At 32.9% G+C, this 13,715-nt stretch overlaps 1 protein-coding gene across 1 annotated transcript; it reads right to left on the bottom strand.

Moving 5' to 3' along the window:
* Positions 1-6,705: 6,705 nt before the first annotated feature.
* On the bottom strand, positions 6,706-8,370 carry LOC139504265 (E3 ubiquitin-protein ligase TRIM71-like). Its single transcript, XM_071294332.1, has one exon. It carries the CDS (start codon positions 8,368-8,370, stop codon positions 6,706-6,708), a length of 1,665 nt encoding a protein of 554 aa, XP_071150433.1.
* Between the last annotated feature and the right edge of the window lie 5,345 nt (positions 8,371-13,715).

Genomic DNA, 13,715 nt, shown 5'->3' with positions numbered 1-13,715 from the left:
CTCTTGTTTGTATTCAGAACAAAATGCTTTTATTATGGATTGGCAAAACAAAATAACACATGTAGATTAAATTAAGGTAATTCATAACAAATATAACATAATGAAAATTAGATAAAAAAATATGATAATAAACAAGCTCAGCTGAATGTTTTTTGGAGATTATTTTATTCACTTTTTGATCTGCATAGCAAACTATTTTCATCTTACTTTGTTAAAACCTCAATTCTGTAGTAAAGCTGTCAGAAAATGTATCTGGAATAATTTGATATCCTGTAGTTTGTCGAATACTTCATCATGGTATACTGCACTTGTAATGATGAATACAGGTAACTATATTTCTAAATATATATTGGTTGATTCAATGTCGGTGTTTTACGCCAATTTTAGAAACTATTAGCTATAAAGTGGTGGTACTCTTTTTATTGACGGAGGAAGCCGGAGAGAACCCCAGACCTTCGGCTGGAAATTTGACAATCAGAGTCAATGAAGATATGAAGTTGAACGCAACTGCAACGTTTGGTATAATTTAATACTAGTAGATAGAAGAAATCGATCAGAACTATTGCATTTGACATATACATTATCCACACAAGTATTTCCAATTCAAAACTAAAAGAAAAATTGTAGGAATTTGTCCTGCTTTGTTTCATAAAAAAGAATCCCCAATGTAGATATAAGTTTTTTATGTATAAGAGAGGGATAAATCGTATGTTTTTCAAACAAAAAATCACATAAACTAACATTATCTAAACGATTGATTTCTTTATAAACAACATGTTTGCATACTTGTTATGTTTTTAACAAATAATCAGCATTCCCATTGGAACAACTGTGTTCCTCTCCTGGACGATCTTTCCCTATTCATACGAGACTGAATTTGGGATAAAGAAATGAAGTTAGCAGTTTCCTTTAACTTCTCTTTCCGCTATAAACATGATGTTCTCTCACTAAATAATTCAAAATGTGGTGGCTATGTTGACGTCATTTATCCCATCGAGCTCGAGATAAAGAGGTAACAGATACAATAAAGTCCACCTCATATTTTGACTTACATCTAGAACATGACAATGAGAGTAGGTAAAAAACAAAACTTGATGACAAAAGGTATGATTTCAACTTCCCAGCTGTGACTTCCATTTATATGTAGCAACATCCCAACCGCATCTACACATGTTAAATATATCTCCCAGCTGATACACTATTCCAGGTCTTGCATTTCCTATCGTAATTTTCTTCATAGAGAGTTACTGCTCACAAATAGCCTTTAAACCAAGTGTTCCAAGTGGTAATACTGAAATCAAGCCATTGTAAATTTTATGGACGCCATCACGAGTTGCGTTACCGTTCACAGATGATGGCGGATATGTTCGGTCTACAATCCCGTTCTTTTTTCCCCCGAATGTGAACCTACCTAATTAGACTGATCGCCGACCTTGAACTTACATGAGGAAGACGACGGGTGCCACAAGATATGCAGGATTTGCTTACCATTCTGGAGCTCCTTAGATCACCACCAGGTTTTTGGATGAGTTCATGTTACTAAGTATTTAGTTTTGTATGTTGTGTTTTGTGTACTGGTGTTTGTCTTGTGTTTTCTTTTCCTTGGCGTTGTCTGTGAACTTTCTACTTCTGAGCTCTTTTGTAAAAAACGCAAGTAGTGTGCAATACTTCGTTTTACACCGCAACAATTTTATATATCAAAGTTATTTCATTCTAAAAGTATCGATTCATTTTAAGAGTACCAATTGGTTGTCGTTTTCTGATTTGGTTTTTAAATGTTTCTCGTTTCTTGTTTTTTATATAGATTAGACCGTTGGTTTTCACCTTTGAATGTTTTTTCTGTAGTCATTTATGGAGCCCTTTATAGTTTGCTGGTTGGTTTTACCAAGGCTCCGTGTTGAATACCGTTGTTTGACCTATAATGGTTTACTTTTACAAACTGTGAATTAGATGGAAAGTTGGTCCATTGGCGCTCATTCCACATCTTTTTATATGTATTTGTAATTTGCTGCAAAGGCAATGACATATAATATTACGTTGTTTAAACTGTATTCTTAACTATAGAAAGCAGGAAAAATGGACGTGTGTTGTGACAATAATTTTCATAGCTCTAATTGCACATCTATAGTAAGAATAGAAAAGAAAATTAGGTTATTACATTATGGAAAAGTAGTACAGCTACTAAATAAATATATTGAATTTAGGTCCTCAATGCTTTTCAACTTCGTACTTTAGTTGGCCTTTTTATTTAACTTTTTGGATTCGAGCGTCACTGATGAGTCTTTTGTAGACGAAACGAGCGTCTGGCGTAAATACAAAATTTAATCCTGGTATCTATGATCAGGGGGGCAGGACCTTTTTCGGGACGTCGGGATCGGGTGTTTTTAAGCTCGGGATTTCGGGATTTACACTTTCGGGATCCGGGATTTCCCTTTTTTGGAATTTCGGGATGTCGGGATTTATTATTTTTTAAATTCGCGACCTCGGGATTTCATTTTTTTAAGCTAAGGATTTCGGAATCAGTACCCCTCCGACCCCCGCTCTATGATGAGTTTATTTTCAGAGTACGACTTGCTGAAAAGATAAGATGGATGAGCATATTACAAATAAGTCCTTGTTTTCTCTAACTATCATTCTATTTAGTGAAAAAAATATTTTTTAATAAATTATTGTTGACTATTGCTTGAATAAATACCCAAATGATGAGCGAGAAATTGGAATGCTGGTGGAAAAAGAATGTTTGCGGGATAAGATGAAACTTTGTCATTACACAGTTATTTTTTTTCTAAAAATGACCTGAACCAAGTCCGAAAATGGCAATGGTTATATTTTAGTTCTTTCCTGTTGGTGTTGCATTGTCGTTTGGGTTTTTGTTGCATTTTAGTATTTCTGTTGTTTCGTTGTTTTCCTGTTATATTTGAGGTGTTTTCCTCAGTTTTAGTTTGTAAACCGGATTTGTTTTTTCTCAATCGATTTATGACTTTCGAACAGCGATATGCTACTGTTGCCTTTATTTAAATAAGAAATAAGAACATAGATGTTATAACAATAGAACATGTTGAACATTTATGAAGCATCCCAACAGGTAGGCATTCTTGGACGTAAATATAAGTTTTATTTTGACTTTATGAAGCATCCCAATTCCAATATTTATTGAATAAAGTGCATTTATTTCACTTCATTTGAACGTTGGTTGATTTTTTTTCTCATTGGCAATCCTACAATATACTTTTATGTAAGTCATATTCATATTGTTTGTCTTGTATTGATGATCGTGTTTTCTACTTATTTTTCTTTTTGTATCTTTATAAGTAACAACTTAGACGGTAAATAAAAGCAACAAGAATTAACCGCTGTTCAAAAGTCATAAATCGATTGAGCGAAAACTAATCCGGGTCTCAAACCAAAACCGAGTGAACCCCATCAAAGTGAAGAAGAAAACAACGGAACAACAAAAAACTGAACTGCTACGAAAACAAATACCAATATACATAGAAACCCATAAATACATTAAGTTGGGCGAACATGCTTTTGTAAGCCAATGACTCCTAACTCTTGTCGTTAGATTAAGAAAAAAGTAAGAATTAATACATCCTGCATTGCTGATGATTTTTCTGATAAACGTTTCTGCTAGTATTTTAAACTTTTCGAGATAGAAAGTGAAAACTAAAATTTGTCATTTTTCTTATTAAAGGACCACAACTGCTATCAGTCTTAACGTAGTTTTGGTTTAAAAAAAAACAAAAAACCTTTGATCCTGACATTCTTATGAATGTATTTGACATTATCAGACCGTACGATGTTGTTTGTTTGCCAACTGTACTTTCAAATGTATCTCCACTTCGTTCCGTTTCAAGCTATGACAAATTGGTAAGACACATGCATATTTTTAAAGACGGCAAGTTGACCCCCAGGCGTCTTATAATTTTATCATGTCGTTTGGTAAAATATCTTATTGACGTGTATGCAATAGAACATGTTATTCATGCTCAGTGTTTTTTCTTAGTTAGGACAATACGTTGAACGGCTAGGTATGTACTTTAATAAGTGTTTTACAGATCAAGAGAACATAACGCCCAATATTTATTATTCAAAATATATCAAATCGATATACACTTAAAAATCGTTATCAAATCCATTATCATCCCTACCAGATCTCCGTTTTTTCAGCACTGACCCTATCCTCTGTCTTTGGGTGATAAATTTTATATAGATTGTATCGGGTGTTGTCTGAACAATAATTAAGTCAAAAATGAATATTGCAAGAATTTTTCAAACTAATTGTTAAAAATGCTTTTTAAGTGCAAACATATATAAATATTACCAGTGTTGATGCAATAACTATACTTTGATTCTTCAAAGCTGTCCAAGGTATAATAGATAAATCTAACAGTTCAGATACAAGTCATATGTTTGAGTCACGTGATGTAGTAAATAATGAAATAAACTATATAAATCACTTCAAGATATCATATCTTCTAATCAAATACACGGCTATCATTTTGTTCATGACATATTATAATATTTATATATTTAGTTCGTCTCATTTAAGGTCTTTAATTTTAGATCTGAAAATTTGCGTGAGTAGAGAAATGCCTTTTCTCATCTGCCTTATCTAAGGTTGTGCAACAGTCGAGCAACTATATCATCTGACTATCCAATTAAATCGCCAGTCATACAACATTTATAAGAAACATGATTTTTGTGTTCGTCTAACGAAAGCTACATTTTTATATATCCTAGTTACTATATCATAATATGTACAAATTACAGTGAGGCTTGTTTGTTTGTTTGTAAGGGGGAACATTCATCCAAGTTTTTTTCCCATATTACTATGAAAGTATAAATAACAATCATAGATAAAAGAAAAATGCTTTATCTGCCGAAAGAAAATAAAAAAAATAGTTGGTTGCCAGGTTAACTTCACAAAACGCATAGAGTTATTACAATTATATTGAATACAAAGATACATAAATGCTCTATATAAATAAGATATAACAAAACATGGTTGATATGCTTTATGAAATTTCTCGTCGTCTGTCATTCATTCGACACTTTTTAGAATATACTCGTATATCATTTAAATTCTGTTTTAAAAACATATGCGCTATATTTTCGTTTATCTCTAATGAATGGGACAGCAACACATCAACAACACTGGTGTTCACATCATGACAATGCTTATTTGCGTGATAATAGACAACACATGAGACAATAAATCTCTAGAAGTCTCTAAAGTATATCTTAAGAAAATGAATTAAAAAAAAACATGAAAGAATAATACTACATCTAAAAGGAAAAACAACTAACATAAAAAACAAATAATATATATATATATATATCTACTGATACTTTCCGTTTAGTTTAATGTTTAAACTAAATTATAATCCTGGTACCTTTGATAACTACTTACACCACTGGGTCGATGCCACTGCTGGTGGACGTTTCAACCCCGAGGGTATCACCAACCCAGTAGTCAACACTTCTGTGTTGACATGAATATCAATAATGTGGTCATTTTTATAAATTTCCTGTTTACAAAACTTCGAATTTTCGAAAAAAACTAAGGATTTTCTTATCCCAGGTATAGATTACCTTAGCCGTATTTGACACAACGTTTTGGAATTTTGGATCTCAATGATCTTCAACTTTATACTTGTTTGGCTTTATAAATATTTTAATTTGAGCGTCACTGATGAGTCTTATGTAGACGAAACGCGCGTCTGGCGTACTAAATTATAATCCTGGTACCTTTGATAACTATTTAAAATCTGTACAGCAATTATGGACTATGTAATCCTTGTATATTGTATCTGCAGAGGTTCTCGTGTCTCGTTTTTTATATATATTAAACTGTTGGTTTTCCCGTTTGAATGGTTTAACACTTGTCATTTTGGGCCCTTTATAGCTTGCTGTAAAGTGTGAACCAAGTCTCCGTGTTGAAAACCGTAATTTGACCTATAATAGTTTTCTTTTACAAATTGTGACTTGGATGGAGAGTTGTCTCAATAAAACTCATACCACATTTTCTTATATTTATATTATTGATAATCTGAAGAGAAAACACTTTTTAAAGAAACGTTAATGCAACACGAAAGGTTTGCAGTTTTAATATTTCTTCAATGGAATCAGCAGAAAGGTCATAAACAAGAAACATTAAACATGTCTTAGTGTATATAAAAATTGTGTCTAATTATATCTTATGATAACAATTGTGATTTGTTTTAAATAGGAAATTATGTGCTTGCTATTTGCTATTCAAATTGCTAAAATGGTGGGTCTTTTGACAAAATTGAAAGATAATGTGTTTAACTTTGATCCAAACTGTCAATATAAACTTTTCACAAGATACACCATTTGAAAACAGTACATTCTTAGACCTTATAGAAAGCTCATTACTATAAAATAACGTGGCCTATTTAAAATAAATTAATATTCAATTCATTATGTGTCATTTCTTTGCATCGATACATTAATCACTGGTTTTGTGGTAAAATCAAAAAATAAAATAAAGTCTTTGTAAAATATGGTGTTCCTGTATATTTCTTTGAATCAACATTAATTTTTCAAACAGTGGTACAGAACATTCACAAACAATTCAATATTGTCTTTCAGAGACAGAACAGGGTTTGAATTTCATGCAGAAATGTTTAGAATTTATGTTGAGAAACTAGTTATGTATCTTTTTTGAGTTATATGCTGTTTCTAAGCACAATCATATATCAATACTTGTTTATTTTCACACTTTCCGTTTGCTATGAACAGTTTTGTATAGTTCTTGTTGAATGCAATTCCATAAGGTTCATCCAATCCAATTTCCTTCTTCAGTAGGATATCAATAAGATTTCCATCTAGTGAAATACGATGTACTTTGTTTGATCTCCAGGTTGTAACGTACAAATTATCTTTACCGTCAAATGTTATGTCTACTGGTCCATCGAAATCAGGAGGAGATTGATACGAGAAGATAACAGTTCCATTGAAATCAATACAATGGAGTGTATCATTATCTGCCTCACAGCAATAAGTCATATCCATTTTACTTGTTTTCAGTGAATGCAAGACTCTTCTACCGACATTGAATGTTTTCTGAAGACTTCCAGTCATGCTGAAGAAATACATTTTTCCCTTCCCGCCCAATACTATCATGTCCTTAATAACTGCTACTCCATAGCATTTGTCAGGAACTTCAATTATTTTACCTGGTACCATACTTGCTATGTTAACAAACTGAATCGAGTGTAGAGATGGTAATGTAACAACTGCTTCATTTGTTCCTGGTATCATAGCTATACCCCACGCGGTACCAGCAAGGGCACAATCCTGAATGTGATATCCCGTCTCTGACCATATCGACAATGCGTTACTCTTGTCTCCCGTATAACAAAACAGCAGCCTATTATCTTTTGTTACAACCATGCTAGATATTTTACCTTGAGAATAAGGTACTCTGAATTCTGTTTTGAGTTTGAATTTTGTTAGCATTTTCTCATATGCTGGTGGTACCTGCGCTTGTGTGCGTTTAGATGGTTTGTGTTCAATTGAACATGGAACAGATTTTATTTCTACCGATCCAAGAGAATTAAGGGCAGATTTTAATCCTGATGCCTTGAAGCTTACATCAATACATTCGTAAGACGGGACCAAATTGTGAAAGTCGTTCTCTTGCTTTGAAATATCCACTCTGATAGTATTCAACAGCATCAATATTTGGATTTCTGATCCATGTTTTGTAAGAAATTCTAATTGTTCTGATAAATCTACAATGGCCTTACATCGGATTTCAATGAGTGAAAGCTCAGATTCGGCCTGTTTGGTTAGATTTTTCTCAGTTTCGTCGATTTCTGTCAATAATTTCTTTTCTAATTCATCTAACTCTTGAATTAATTGACGTTTGAATTTAACTATCGTTTGTAGTGTAGTAGCTTTAGATTTTTCGATGTTTTCTTTGTTTTTTGCTCTCTCCTCTACTAATTGCTCGACATTTTTCAATAAACCCTTTAAATCTACAGTTACATCGTTCAGCATTACTGATGACTTTATTCCGCGTGCAGCAACATCGACTGGTAGTATTTTGCCACATGTGCGATGGGTATTCACGGAGCATGTACGACAGCATAATGTGTCATGAGTTGAGCAGTAAAACTCTAAAGCCATATCGGGATGGTCACTGCAGGTTCTTCTGATGTTGAAAGCTTTGTCTGTTTGAACTTCTTTATCGATCAAATGGTGTAAAGCGAGTGCCTTGATTGCTTTATGCATTGTGACGCAATCTGCGCACAAAGGATCTTCACAATCAGTGCAAAATGTTACAGCTGACGCTAATTTGTCAACCCTAGAACATGGTCCACACATTTTACTAGAAGCCATAATTACTCTGAAAAACATATAGTTTCAGTTGTATTAAATAATTTAACAGTGAGGAGTCAGAAATTTGATTAATGTGTCATTTGGTCTCCTATAGACGTTGTCTCTTAGGCAATCATAGACCATTTTCCTTTTTTCTTTTTTTTTTCAATCGAGAAGAAGTATATTTTGCACTGTTAATTGTTGACTTTAAACTGCTACATACATGTACATTCATAGGGATGAAAACATTTTGAAGTATGAAACATATAAACTTTGGTAGATAGTTGTCTAATTGGTAATCATACAACTATCCTTATGATTTTATATTTACAATCTTGAACAATTTTTCATAGAGATGAGTACATGTAACAAAATATAGATTCAGAAAACATAAACGTTGGACATGTGTTTTTTTTTCTATTGACTGAATGTTGCTTGCTGAATCTCCAAAAATTGTTAAATTAATCAAATTATCGCCCTTGTAATTTTGACGAGGAATATAACATATACCTATTCCATACTATCCTATAAAAAAGCAAGAGAAATGTGCATCGTGTACTGTGTAGCAATATATTCTGAGACGAATAAAGAAGGCTTTTTGAAAATGAACTTTAAAAGAGAGGGGTAAGAGATAGTCAATGTCATGGCAAAAACACGAAAAACTTATAGACTTTGAAGTAAGCTTTACTAATTGGAATAACTCTTGATACGTTCCCGTACGTTCTAAAGGGGACAAATTATCAATATAAGTAATACGGGTCCTTCTTCATGAGGGCATTGGATTTGTTACACATGTACTGGTTTTACATCCATAATCGAACTGCCGTTAACGATTATATAAAATACCCGTATAGCGACAAGGTCTTTACATGACAAGAAACACAGCGTACGGAATGGTAACTAAAGGTGTTCTTACAACCAGAATTACTGTATTCAAACCAATGATATATAAATATGTATGTCCCCTTTTACGTGGTCAAAGGTTGCGAATCGTGGAGGGACGTTTTTCGTTTCCAAATATACAGCTTTTCAAGTGCATTCAAGCTTTATGAATGGCGTTGTTTAGTAGCAGGATTAAATCACTTATTTTCGCCTTGATAATAAACGAGTATCCTTTGTGTTTTGGAGTTAATCTGTACCTATTATAGTGTTTATTACAGATTTAAAGACAATAGGTAATAACGTTACATTTGGTAAACACAATGTTAATGAACTAGAACTCCAAAAAAGTCAACAAATGATTTTAGTAACATAGTCAAATAGTGCTACATTCCATTGCAACAATCTCATCAACCTGTTGATTAACGATTTAAGTGCTATTAACATTTTGAGGTCTTGAATTGATATTCGTATTTGCTGTTAACCTTCTTTTCATCTGTAAAAAGTAGAATAACAAAAATACCGAATTGCAATGGAAATTTAAAACGGGCAGTCCTTTATAAAATGGCAAAATCAAAAGCTCAAACACATCGAACGAATGAAAAACAACTATCATATTCCTGACTTGGTACAAAGATTTTCTAACGTAGAAAACGGTGGATTAAACATGGTTTTGATAAATTAACTCAGTAGGTAAAACCTTAAAATTATTCGCAACAGTTTTTTGAAAGCGATAAATTAACTCCTAATTTAAATGGGGTCAGTTAGATTAAGTTTTGTATATACTAAATTACTGATGAATTTGTTTCTGTTTAAAGTTTCGAGACAGGAAGTAAATCACCAAAATTGGTCAAATATTTTTGTTGTCGTTGTCGTAGTCGGCGGAGTCCACAAATATTTACTCTGTGGTTAAATTTTTTTTTATTTGAATAACTTTCTTAAACCATCCTTGATTTCTACAAAACTTGGACAGAAGCATGTTAATGATCATAAGATAATATTCAGAAGTAAATTTCGTAAAAATTAAATTCCATCTTTCCGTATTTTATTTATTACTGGACTTTTTTCTGCCGGGAACATTTTGTAATTCACTCTGTGTTCAAAGATTTTCAAATTTTAATAACTTTCTTTAACTATTCTGAATTTGTACCAAACTTGGACAGAAGCTTGTTTATGATCCAAAGCTAGTATTAAGCAGGAAATTGTGTTCAAAATTTGTACCTGTTTATCTGTATTTGAATTATATGTGGACTTAGTTTTTCTTCCAGTTAACATTACATACAGTCTGCTGTTAAAGTTTTTAAAATATTTATTAGATTCATACACTATCCTGGATTGTTACCTAACATGGACAGAAGCTTCTTTCAACCAAAAAAATAGTTTGTTGAGTCTTCGATTAACAGCAAAAGTAGGCGAGATACTGTGTTCCGCGGAAACCTTACAATTTTTGTTCTTTTTATTTTGTATTCAATCACACAGCATTACCATACCCTGACTAAATGAATGTATAGTAGTTACCTTCAAATGAAAGTAGTTAACACATATGAAATTCTCTTTTAGACTAAGCAATATATGGGAATAAAAAACAATAGAAATCCTATGATAAAAATCCATTCACATCTACCATATGATGTAGGTTAGTAGATATAAGAAGATGTGGTATGGGCCCTAATGCGATAACTCTCCACAAAAGTCACAAAATGTAAAATCAACCATTATAGGTTAAAGTACAACATGGAGCATTGGTTCACACACAACAGCAAGCTATGAAGGGCCAAAACAATTACTAGTGTAAAACCATTGAAACGTGAAAACCAACGGTCTAATCTTTATAAAAAGAACGAGAAACACTTATGAAGTGTATATTTTCAGTAGATATGCATACCGAGTAACTGGCAATGGGCTGGTAAAATCCTCAGGAACTTACTTTTACTAGCAGTGGTATCCAATCAGTGTTAATAGTTATCAAAGGTACCAGGATTATAATTTAGCACGCCAGACGCACCTTTCGTCTACATAAGACTCATCAGTGACGCTCAAAATATTTATAAAGCCAAAAAAGTACAAAGTTGAAGAGCATTGAGGATCCAAAATTCCAAAAAGTTGTGCCAAATATGGCTAAGGTTATCTATGCCTGGGATAAGAAAATCCTTAGTTTTTTTGTAAAATTCAATGTTTTGTAAACAGGAAATTTATAAAAATGACCACATTATTGATATTCATGTCAACACCGAAATGTTGACTACTGGGCTGGTGATACCCTCGGGGACGAAACGTCCACCAGCAGTGGTATCGACCCAGTGGTGTAAATAGTTATCAAAGGTACCAGGATTATAATTTAGCATGCCAGACGCACATTTCGTTAGTATATTACATTTACGGTTCGACAGTTGATGTCTTTCAAGTTTCGATCATGGTCAATCTTATCGTAAATAAAAACCTAATATATGTACAAAAATTTAAAACTAGAGTCAGAACTCAAGCTAAGCATGTGCGGAATACATGTACATTTCCTACTTTGAAAAGAATTATATAAATGTTAGAACAGCAAATTCAAAATAAACCATATACGTATTTTTGTGAAAATGTCGGAATGCTGTTGGGCTGGTGATACATCCTCGGAGACGTAAAAAGTAAAATCACAAAAATACTGAACTTAGAGGAAAATCAATTCGGAAAGTCCATAATCACATGGCAAAATCAAATAATAAAACGTATCAAAAACGAATGTAAAACCATTCAAACGGGAAAACCAACGGTATAATCTATATAAACGACAAGAAACGAAAAACACGTATAAATTACATAAACAAACGACAACTACTGTAATCAGATTTCGGACTTAAGACAGGTGCAAACATGTGCAACGGGATTAAACGTTTTAACGGTACCGAACCTTCTCCCTTTTTCTGAAACAATAGTATAACATCACAACATAGAAAAACATACGATAAAATATCAATTGGAAGGCTTAACTCAATCAAAAAACGTAAATAAACACACGATGAACGAATAAATTTGATCTGCGATACCTGAATGCAAATACATAGTTAATGAAATATTAGGGACCAGCATTCAAGGCCAAAAAGCAAACAAAGCCATGGCAAGACACCACCGCGAAATATTTAACAACCCTTAATCAATAATCACTTTTGAAAAAAAAACGGTTTTCAAAATATATACAGGTAAATGAAAAATAACTTTGTCGTTTTAAGTATACTACTTCTGTGTATTCAAAATTTGCCAATAATTAGGAATACCAAGAATATACTGACCGACTTTAGAAACGCAACACTAAATTATTATTTTGAAATATGCAATTATTTGTAAACAAACTTATGAACGGGAAGTTCTTTCATTACTTAAATGTTTAAAAAAAAAGCAGTACAAAGTCAATGTTCAAATATTGTGGTATGCACTGAAACCCTTGGTTCCCACTTACCAATGTACGTGTCACCGTGAAAAGTAATGACTGCCTGAAACAAACGCCAAAATGATTGTCAGAAAGGTCAACCAATTCTGTTGGGACGTTTTGGTTTCTGTTTTGTACCTTCTGATTTTGCCGTTGTTCCACCCATTACAATGGGTTTTGGCAATTATGCGGTTGAAACTTTAAGGCTCTAAATGTTTTCTGCAGTCGATTCTTTGGCAGTTCAGTTGATGGGAAACATTTATGGCATAAATCTGTGCAAAATTCCATTCATCAATTTGGTTGGCAGTTGACGTTGCGGCCGTAGATCTGTCTCGCAAATGACGTTGTCTAATCAAATTCTATTGACGTTGCATTGTCACTACATTTTGATTTGGTCTTTGATAGCCTTCAACAAACCCCGTCTACCGGTATCATTGTCAGAAGGACAGTAAGACGAGTTTGTGACGTCAAATTGTCTTGTTGCAGCACGTTCACGTTTTCCTGTTTGCAGCATTATAATGTGTTGATTCAGTATTTTTTTCCTCATTTTTAGCAATATGGAGATGCAACATTCGTTAAATGATTTCAGATTGAACGAATTGTTTCACAAAGAAAAAAAATGAAAAAAATCTTTTATTAGCTCGAAATGTCGCTTTCTGGAATTCGAGCGATCTCAATAATCCGGTATGTTCAATATCCACAGGTACGTCAGATTGTGATTTTGTCTAAAGGGAAAGGAGTTTGATGATTATGAATAGTATTTTTATGAGGATCAAACATGATTTGGTACAAAAAAATCTACAAAATGAGTGTTGCGTTTTTAAAGTCAGTCAGTATATAAATACCTAATTTAACACTAGATACATATGGGGTGAATATCAACAATAAAACTAAACAATTAGAGCTAGATCAAATTTCCCTGTACAGATTTAAGGAGAATAATCTTGATGTTCATACAAATGTAGTACAAAGAAGTGAAAATTAGTAGATATTCCAAATAATCAAAGCTGGTATATACGCGCGTCTGGCGTATAAAATTATAATCCTGGTACTTTTGATAACTAATATAGACAAG

Source organism: Mytilus edulis, chromosome 14 (genome assembly GCF_963676685.1).
Source record: "Mytilus edulis chromosome 14, xbMytEdul2.2, whole genome shotgun sequence".
NCBI classification, from domain to species: Eukaryota; Metazoa; Mollusca; class Bivalvia; order Mytilida; family Mytilidae; genus Mytilus; species Mytilus edulis.
This window is presented reverse-complemented; position numbering and strand designations above follow the sequence as displayed.

Bases quoted from the DNA above. Each gene is read 5' to 3' on its own strand.
- LOC139504265 (XM_071294332.1), bottom strand. From the start codon at position 8,370: ATGGCTTCTAGTAAAATGTGTGGACCATGTTCTAGGGTTGACAAATTA.